The sequence below is a fragment of the Charadrius vociferus genome, unplaced genomic scaffold, assembly GCF_000708025.1.
Source record: "Charadrius vociferus isolate BGI_N301 unplaced genomic scaffold, ASM70802v2 scaffold323, whole genome shotgun sequence".
Taxonomy (NCBI): Eukaryota; Metazoa; Chordata; class Aves; order Charadriiformes; family Charadriidae; genus Charadrius; species Charadrius vociferus.
The window spans coordinates 1067396-1077687 of record NW_009647692.1 but is presented as its reverse complement, the minus strand read 5'-3'; the positions used below and the strand labels follow the sequence as shown (position 1 = coordinate 1077687).

Genomic DNA, 10292 nt, shown 5'->3' with positions numbered 1-10292 from the left:
GGGAGGGCCGCGTGATGTAAACCAGCGAGGGGCCGGGGAGTTTGGGCCCGAAGCGTGCGCGGTTGGCGGGCGGTGCTGCGCAGGAGGGTTGGGTGTTCGGGGCTCTTCGCCTGGACCCGCTGAGAATATTCCTTTTTGTGGCGGTTCTCAGCAGGGAGCGTTTCCTGGTGCCGTGTCCCAGCCGTGGTGTCAGTGTCCCGCAGTCCTCCCACAGGAGGCAGGAAGGAAGGGACGGAGAAAATTTTCTCGTGTTAATAGGGGTAATTAAAGGTTACATTACTGTTTACAGCAAAAGCCTCCTAACTTATTGGCTAATGAGCACGTTAGAGCGATAGCACCGACTCCTGCTTGGATTGGCTGCGCAGGGGATTCAGCTGGTGTTTAGCTTCGTCCTCCTGGGTCAGAGAAGTGAGTAACAGCCCGGAGCGGTACAGCTGACTGAAAACGTGACTCTAATGAGTATGTTCAGGCAGATCGCTATTGAAACTGGAGAGCTCTGTGTGTGTCTGGATTTCTCTGTTGTTACAGAATCACTCTGGCTGTCTTTAAAAACGGGCTTTTGTTCTAAAAAAGGTATTGCTGAGGGGCTAAAGCAAGGCAGGAGATCAACGACAAATGTACAGACCTAAGGCGTATTTCCATTCTTACCAAAAGTCTCAACTGCAAGACAAGGTGTGGTTGCTTCTGGTCTTGATTTTCTTACTTGTAATGTATTCTAGTAAACACTTGTGACTAGTTAGGAGGAACTGTGTTACTCGCAACGCTTGGACAATTTCTGATTGATTTCTCTATAACCCTTAGCTGCTTCATTTTAGTAATGAAATTCTTACACCACGTCTGTAATACACAATTTTTGATTGCTGCTGCTTGCTTACCAGTCAGGAGTTACTCTTCTGGCCAATTCTACATGTAACGTGCAGTTGCCTTTGACTTAGATTTGCTTGTGGAGTGCTTGCCTCAAGTGATGTATCCAGAAAAAACTTTGTCTTGCCCAGATGTAGGCTGAAGCTTGCTGCTGTGTTTTATAGTGATCAGTTGAAAGTAAAGAATGATGGCAGCTAGTGGGAGTTCCAGTTGTAGACAAACTTTTTTGGCACTAAAATTCTTACACTTGGTTTGTGTTTTGATTACTTGCACAATATTTGTATTGCTTGTTATTCAATAGATATTGTTTGTAGTGTTTGCTTAATTAGAATAATTGAGTTAGGAACTGCAGAATAATGCTATATTTTAGGTGGTGTTCTAAGTTCAGCAGTGATTCAAATCTCTGGCAACTTTAAGATAGCATCTGTAGCTGCCAAGTAATTTGCTGTACAGATGGATGATTGTGGGTTTTATCTGTGTTGAAAGCTGAGGTGGGGTGAGAAGGAAAAGGTATGTAGGAAGAATAGCGATATAATTAGCAGGTTATTATATTTATTTAGAAAAGGTTACTCATGTGCCATAGGCACAGAACACATAAGGTAGATGTTCGTACTCTGAAACAGTTTTTAAAAAACAACAATAAAAAAAACAACAGCAAAATGATTTTGAGAACAATAATTATTAGAAGAAGAATAGGTAATACACCTGTATTTGTATATTTCCAGTTAAAGGACTTAGGATCTGGCCCCTTAGAGTTTTATTCTTTATTTGTTTGTTTCCATTTTGAGCTTACTGTTCATGAAAAGTTAAGTATAGTGAGTCTGGGGAGAGAAAGAAGCAGTGAAGGTCTAGCTGGCTTTTTAATTGAGACAAATATTCCAAAGATGACATGTGGGACGGTAGTATTAAACAATGTTTTTGTTTGTTTTTTTTTTTTTAATAAAACTACAGTGACTGCTCAGCATTCCAGGATGGAGAAAGAAGAGTTTTGAATGAATGGAATTGCCAGGAAATAGAATGTTATGGTCCAGTATTTCAGTGTTGAGACATTTGCAGAGGCGTGTAAACGTCTCCAGCTAAAAACCAAACCACCGCCACCAAACCCCAGGCATATAGATGCGCACCCAGCTGAAGGAAGGGCAGAAAGCTCTTCCATTGTGTTTCAGCTCTGCACAAAGAGAGTTGCGTTCTTTTGGGAAGTTGAGAAGGAGCAGCATTCCAGCTAGCATTTAAACTTGGACTGCGGTATTGTATGGTGTTTGTAGTGTTGGCTGCAGACGAAATAGCAGGAAGTCCAGAAAATTTTAGCATCCCTCACTAACAGTGACGTAACCATACCTTGGCTGCGTGGTGCTGAGCAACCATTATACTGCTGTGTAAGTTGTCTGAAAAACAGCTAAATCTTGTTTTGCCACAATGTGTGTAGATGTGTCCCTAGGAGTCTACTGAAAGTATCTCTTCTTTATTGTGGGCTTCATGGTTTTGCTGTAAATGGAAATTCCAGGCTTCTGTACTGATCTTACGCATTTCTCTTTCAAGGGCCCTGTGGTTATGACCACTTTTGCCTTGCCGTCCTTGTCTGGTGACTCGTGACTCTTCACCAATCACGGCGGAATCCGTCAAGCCCACACTCTGCAGGGTTGTCATCTACCTACAGAAGGAGATGTCGGGGGACACGTGTCTAACCACCACCCTTTGTCCAGCCACAGGGCCCAAGCCCAAAACTTGCAGCTTCAAAGGGGGCAGCCTTGGTAACAAGTATGTGCGACTAAACGTTGGGGGCTCTTTATATTACACTACAGTACAAGTACTGACCAGGCACGACACAATGCTTAAGGCCATGTTCAGTGGCAGAATGGAAGTGCTCACAGACAAGGAAGGTAAGGGAACGTCTTTTGTTGTTGAGAATGTTGTTATGAAGACTGAACAGACAGTATGTGGGTTGTCGTTTATGTGGTGTCATGTAGTGGCATCATTCGAAATGCGTATGTGGGGAGGGACATTCAGTTTTCATCTTTAAAACTCAGAACAGCCTTGCTTGCTGTGTTGAAAATTCTGTTTTTCCTCCTCCCAGTAGCACGGTCCACTTGTGGCTTACGATGCTGTGACACTATTTAGCTGTCAGTCAAGGAGTATGTCACCTCCTGCTGGAAACTAAATATTTGCCTTATAAAAATCCATAATACATTATAGAGAGTAGAACAAATAAGAAGACCAATATCAGCAATGGCTATGAATGCTTTCATTTTCCTGTCTTAAGTAGTCCAGGACAAAGTGACACCTTAGGAATGAGGGCTGTGGCGCTGTGGAGAAGAGGCTGAGAGAGGTTGGCAAGTATTTAACCTCTTGGATGTTTCTGGACACTCCTGTGTGAAAGCTCCTCCACGTGCCCAGATTATATCAGTTTAAACTTGATGCACAACAGTGTGTTTACTTAAACTGAAATAACTCCTTGTGGATTTTGCATATCATTTAAACCAAGTTCCCCCTGAGTAGGCTGGATCTTGTTGAGCGTTACATACAACTAAATTGTCCAGCAGTTTTGTAGAGGAGCCTGAGCCTGAATGGAGGACAAGGTTCATGTTCTGGCAGCTACAGCTGGAGAATCTAGAAGTGATTTAGCCTACCTTCCTCTGTTGTTTTCTGTACCTAGGTCCCAAATTAACACTCTTTTGCCTGCCTTCCACATTATGGAAGAGGGTTTGGCATTGTTTTAATCCCTCTGTCCGTGTGTGTCCTACATTGCTATTGTTTGCCATCAAGTCAGACATCCTGTTTCCTAGTGAATGTGACGTCAAGGATGTTTTAAAATTGCAAGAACTGTCTGTCTGCTACTGTTTCCTGTGCTGCATCCCCTCTTGGCTCCCCCCTGGTCTGTCTCTGTCCTGTTCTTTGCTCCCATTTGGAGACTAGAACAGCCTTTTTCCCATACTGGGTTTTCTGGTCTCATCTACCTTTTAGCGTCTTCATAACACTTCTCTTTCTTTAACTCTGAACAACAGCAGAAGATGTGGTTGCAAAACTGCCAAATCCTTCTCGTTAGGCCACAGAACTTAGCCCCTTGTTGCAAACATTTGTGAATTCTCTCTTCTAGTCTTTCCTTGGCTTTCTTAGTGATAAGTTTCTAATTGCACAGCATTACACTGTAGCAGCAGTTAATACATTTATTCCCGTACAAGTACAGCACATCCCCATTTTGCTGGGAATATGACAAGCCTCTAAATAAAAGAAGGAACCTAGCTAACTATAAGCTGGGGGTTTTTGTTTGGGGTTGTCTGGGTTTTTTTTGTTTTTTAGTAGGTTTGAATGGCTTGGACAGTCAGTTAAATGTCAACTGGGGACTTCCTGTGGTAGTTGAAAAGGTCCTTCAGGTACTTCAGAAAAGATGAAGCACAGATGATAATTTTGATCAGGTAGCTCACTGACTGATCAATTGATACAGCGCAGTCAGGTTCCTGCAGCAATTTTAGTGTCTTGTGATAGGAAGCTGAGTATTTTTAGCTTGAGGCTTTTCTTTCTGGCTGCAAAGTAGTGAGAACATAGAGGAGGTACCAAAGGAGTGGTTCCACTGTCAGTTTCTGTTCTGTAACCAAATTCAGTTTGCTCAAAGTCATTAAAGACTTCCACTGAATAAAATGGTAAGTGTATCATGTGCAGTTTCAGGAAACATTAGGTTTATTTAACCTCTCTGAAGAGCTTTTTCTTGCCCCCTAGTGTTGAGGTGATTGAAATGATGTGATGGTTATTTTTCAGGCTGGATCCTTATAGACCGTTGTGGGAAGCACTTCGGAACAATTTTAAACTATCTCCGAGATGACACGATTGCACTTCCAAAACACAGACAGGAGATTAAAGAATTGATGGCAGAAGCCAAATATTATCTCATTCAGGGCTTAGTGGACATGTGCCAGGCAGCCCTGCAGGTAAGAAACAGAAGTAGACTGTAACGTTTTTCATGGGTGTTTTGGTTATAAAATTTACTTAAGACAACTTGAGAGAGTATTTCATGGCCTTAGAGACAGCCAGGAAAGAAAATGAGACAGCAGTCAGGTAAGTTGTAAGATCTTATCCAGTATGTTCATCAAAGCCATAGTTATTCTTGCTCTGTATGCGCACCTGAGATTCTGCAGTGCTTTGAATAAGGGACAAAATTTAGTTTATGATCTCCCTGGAAATGTTTTCAGACCCACGTGCTATCATGACACAGCCTTCCATGCCACAGATGCCTGTGTTCTGAAGGTATTTAGTGCAATTAGTGAGGCGATTGGATTATCAAGGGAGCTATTTCTTTGTAAGAAGACAAAGTGTCGTGGTTTGGGCTGAAAAATACGGCGTTTATTTCAGACAGTCCAGTTAGAAGAGGCTTAGCTGAAAAGTAAAATTACTGAAAAGAAAATTGGTTCTGTTTTACCTTAGACCAGGACACAAAGATTGTCTCCTGGTTAGATTATATGAATCTAGAATGTGCAAGATGTAGATCTGGGTTCCTGTCATTTTGGAGATGTCATTCCCCTTTGTGCTTCCACTCAGTTGTCCTGCTGCCCCCTCAGAATGGGGATAGTAGCACTCTTCTACTTCACAGGAATGCCAGGAGGATGAATAAAGTTGAAACTGTATTCACAATTTTTCATTTAAGTAGAGGGAATGGTTCTTTTTTGGCTTCGTTTTTTAAATTTTATTTAGGAAATAGATAATGAATGAATTCCTCTTGTGTGAAATGAAATAAAGGCCAGAAATTTAAAGGAAACTGATTGAATAAACATGATCATTTTGAGCATATGTTCTAAAAGACCTTATGGCATTTGTCTAAATTTCCCCCAAGTTATGTCACTTCTAATTAGATAATATTTGTAAGCAGAAATGGTTTCAATCTTTGAAAATGTAGTAGATTTTTTCCAAGTTTGAATCTTAATGGTGAAAAAGACCTATATGGTAAGTACTGGTTACTTTAAGGACTTTTCTTTGTATTAATTTACGATTACTATGTGCAAATATGTAAGCCCATAGTAGCTTTATTCACTTTACTAGTCCCTATGAGTTTAGCTGACTGAAATCAGCTTGTTCTGCCAACTTATTAATAAAGTTAGCCCAGATGCAATACATACATAACTTATTTTTAGTCTTAAGGTCGTGAAATGAATGTTTCTTGCAGGACAAAACTTCGTAATTAATAAATGCCTCACAGACTAGGTTCAATATACTTCTTCTGTCCACTTAAAGAAATGCAAAGCCGCACTGACAATTTTCTTTCTGGTTTGGAATTTAAAACCTTTCTTCTAAAAACAAAATGTTCTGAGGCTTTCCTATTAGCTATTGAGCTTTCCTTAATATGCTACATGAGGAATCTGGAGTCACAGACTGTACTACATGCTCTTGATTGTTGCTTTTGTATCACAAGGGGCTGAAGTCCATTTTGGTGACATGCTGTTCTTGCCAAATGTTCACTTCTTAGTGGCTGATACTCTTATATACTGCAGTGTTTTGAGATGATTAAAACTAGTGCAAATTCTTACTATCCTTTCCTTCAAAAAGGATGGCATAATAAACCCACTTAAACCAAATATGACTTGAGCTCAGAGTCCTTGCTATAGCTAAGAAGGACATCCACCTGCATCCCAATATTTCAATTACTGCTGCCTTCTGGGGATAAGAAATCTCTCTGCTGTATTTGTGGGTTGCAGATCAAGGTAACGCTGTGTGGTTACTATAGCAATACAGAGTTTTTCCTGCGCATCACAAGATCTGGGAACATGGCTGGAGGGGTTGGAGAAGACAGCAACAGTAGATGTTAGTTTTAGCTTTTATCTCTCTTGAGTTTATTTCCTCCCTCTCTTGTGTCTTTAACACAGGACAAGAAAGACTTGTATGAACCTGTCTGTAGCATCCCTATCATCACATCTCCAAAAGAAGAAGAGAGACTGATAGAATCATCAATGAAAGTAACTATCCAGTGAGAAACTGAATTTTTGATAAACATATTCAAACACAGAACTTACCTTTTCTGCTTTTTTTCTTTCTCTCCCAATAGCCCGTTGTTAAGCTGCTTTATAACAGAAGCAACAACAAATACTCCTACACCAGGTATGTTAGTTTTCTCCCCACTGTAATGGGAAAGTTTTCCTTTGACTATGAAAATGGAGGAAGACGTGGTACAACCTAACTTGTTTTTTTGTTTGTTTGGAGTTTTTTTGCTTGCAAAAGTGCTCTTCTATGGATTTGTGTGCAGTTATTTTTGATTGATATGAATATAAATGTGAGGAAAACACAACACTGTATCTGTGAAGTGTAGTGTACACTTCAGTTGTGTGAGAAAGATGAACAGAAACAAAGGACAAGAGATAAGAATGATGAGGCTATTAATATTGGCTGAAACTAGATGTAACTTAGGTAATGCAATGCAAACCAGTAACCAGAGTGTTACCTCGTCAATGCAAAGCTAGCGCAGCCATGATCTGTACCTCATCTAAACTGACCCACTCTTTGCTTTGGGGTGTGCATACACCTCTGCCAGCACTCTTTTATTCTGACCTACAGATGATGTTCCAGTATCTCTAAATTATTTGGTTACAAAGGAAAGTAGCTCTTCTGCTCAGGAACAACCCAGATAGGCCAGGGCAAGAATTTACTGGCCTTCCTCGTGTATAAAGTAACATTATTTATTTAGTTTTATGCGGGAGCTATCATGATCCCTTGGTCATGATGCTATCAGAATTGCTTTGGACTTTCCCAAACCAGTCATTGAAGCAATGTGAGTAATCCTTTCTCACATCTTTTCTGCTATACAGAATCCTCATTTTCAGCCTTTGCAGCCTGAGATTCAATCTTGGAAGCTTTTTTCTCTAGACAAACTGATTATCTATCTGTCAGAGAGATAGATTCTAACAGTCGTGATATTTCAGGTAGTCAGGAAATGCTATCTGTGGGAGTGCTGAGGAGCAGCCTGTTTTTCAGCAGACTGCATTCTGTATCTGCCAGTTGTATCGCACTCCTCCCTGTGTTACCCTTTAGCTTACAGCAGTGATGCTAAAGCCAGCACAGAATAGTTTATTAGTCACCATGGGGGTCTGGAAATGTAAACGTGCTAGTAATGAGGGCAGAAGAATCCTAGATACTAGGAGGTGCTGGTATCTCAACTAGCTGTAGGGTTCTAATTATTCCTTGCGCATGAATCTGCATGCCTTGATGGTGTTTAAATGAGGCGTCTTTATTTAAAATTCTACACTGGCTGCTAGCAAGCAGAGATTTTTTTTCCATCTATTCTTCCTAATTGACACTATAAAAGGATCTTTCTCAGTTATGTTGTCAGTGTGGTCTAATAATGAAGATTTCTACATTCTTTTCCCAGCTCCGCCACTTCATACAGCCTGGGACTTGTCACTGGCTGAATCCTGGATTGCTTTATCAAATGATTCTTGTGAGCTGAAGAATTTGTCTGGTTGCACGTCATGCTTTTTTGATTTAGATCTGAACAGAAATACTTCTCAGATTAAGTAATTTACGTAAAGCCCAGTCAGCTGTTCTTATTAGCAGTGTCTTGATTCACAAGTATTTCATAGCCTTCCTGGAACACTTGCGGAAGTTAAGATACTGCATACAAAAGTACAGTGTCACGTCTCTGGGTAGGTTGTTGGCAGCAAGGTGTGAACCTTGAGCTTCTGGGACCAAAAAGTTAGGAATTTTACTGTTAAAGCTGGTAAGGTTGGCTTTGTTGTCTAGGCAATAATATGGTCACTAATTTGCACATACCTGCATCTAATTTCCCAGCCGCCTATAAAAAGAGACAGAGTACTTATTTTCCATACAGCTGCATTGAAGCTAATATCGAAGGAGGAAGGCTTCTAGGTTGTTTTCGTTTTTTTTTACTTCATCAGATAGGACGTTGATTGGTCATGAGGTTATTTAAATAAAATATTTTAGATTTTAAGAATAGCTTTGATAGCTTTACTTGCTTTTAAAGCTATAATACAATGTATATTTTTTTTTCCTCTAGGACTTGTAGATCTTGATTTGAAAAGTAATTAAGATCCTACATTGTGTTGGTTGTCAATAAAACTTAGTTTCCTAAGTAGTGTATTCACCTGAGAAGTTTGTTCGTGGTATCACTAGTGTTACGTGTAGAACACCTTGCTTTTTAACTGGCCTTCTAACATGCATTGATTCTTTGGACTTCTGCTGTTACTAAAGAGAACTGCTGTTAGGATGTGATTTAATAGTCTTGAGCGTCAGTCAAGAGATAGTTGTAGATAGTTGATGTAATGATTTGGGAAATTGTGCTGTCGTTATTAATTACATAACTTGACCTCTAAAGGCTGGTGTGTTTGCTCCTGGGGATTGGAGCATCTTATTTGTATCTGAATTGGCTATTACCCTCTCTTTTCTTGGCAGCCTATGGCAGTGAGTCACTACTTATTTGTATTCTGCAGTTAGATGAATGCTTAAAACTGTGGTGGAATAGGCATATAAATTCTGTAGAGGTGGCCAGTTGAAAAACCACAAAAACCATGTATCCCTTCTTCTGTTGCTGTGTTTCAGTAACTCAGATGACAACTTACTGAAGAATATAGAACTGTTTGACAAACTCTCTCTCCGATTCAACGGCAGAGTTCTTTTCATTAAGGATGTTATAGGAGATGAAATCTGCTGCTGGTCTTTCTATGGACAGGGTCGGAAACTTGCTGAAGTCTGTTGTACCTCCATAGTGTATGCTACAGAGAAGAAGCAAACCAAGGTAATGGAGTTGTGCCCACCTATCTCTTATGGTTTAAAAAAAAAAAATCAGGTTGATGATACATTGCAGAAAGATGCAGATTTTGTATAACTTAAGCCAAATTGCTAGGGGCAAGCAATATCACTTGTTGGAAAAGCTTTGATACCAACTCTGACCGGAATTGATGGTCAGTGACATCGAAATTAGTAGGGTGGCTTGCTGCTAGGGGAGCTGAAGGATGAGCTGGTGTCTTGGTACAAGATGCTGCACGCTAGGTAGAATTCAGAGAAGATTCAACATGGTAGCAGGTTTGAAGAAGGAAAGACTGAGAATGGTAATTCTGAAAGCATGTGCATTTTAGCACTAGTCTCCTAAAGTTGACTCTGTGTCCCTAAAGCATGTAAAAGCCTTTACTTCATTTAATTAGAGAATAATTTAAAGATCAAATTCTGTTCCTAGTTATACCTACATAAGTTTCCTTCATTGCAGTTACTTTGTACCGTGTTTCACTTGCACTGATGTAATCACTGTATGTAATTGGACTAAGTGGTTTTGTCTGGGAGTATAAATTTCTCCATAGTGTTGGAAAATACATGCCAAAAAGAAGACTGAAATTGATCTGTCCCAACCTGAATAACTGAAATGGATGGGATGAAATTAGTGAAATGGAAACTTGAGTGCAAAGACTGTTTAGAAACATGATATTTTTATTATCATTTTG

At 40.1% G+C, this 10292-nt stretch overlaps 2 protein-coding genes across 2 annotated transcripts in view; one reads left to right on the top strand and one right to left on the bottom strand.

The window, feature by feature from the left end:
• IFT20 (intraflagellar transport 20) overlaps window positions 1–2511 on the bottom strand; it is a 5490-nt gene extending 2979 nt beyond the window's left edge. Inside the window, exon 1 of the mRNA XM_009881478.1 lies at window positions 2388–2511. Within this exon, the coding sequence (XP_009879780.1) occupies window positions 2388–2511 (124 nt within the window). The remainder of the gene's footprint in view (window positions 1–2387) is intronic.
• TNFAIP1 (tumor necrosis factor, alpha-induced protein 1 (endothelial)) overlaps window positions 2453–10292 on the top strand; it is an 8755-nt gene continuing 915 nt past the window's right edge. The window contains exons 1-5 of the mRNA XM_009881445.1: window positions 2453–2744; window positions 4618–4787; window positions 6714–6803; window positions 6893–6945; window positions 9397–9592. Coding sequence (XP_009879747.1) covers window positions 2528–2744; window positions 4618–4787; window positions 6714–6803; window positions 6893–6945; window positions 9397–9592 — 726 coding nt within the window. The 5' untranslated portion in view covers window positions 2453–2527. The remainder of the gene's footprint in view (window positions 2745–4617; window positions 4788–6713; window positions 6804–6892; window positions 6946–9396; window positions 9593–10292) is intronic.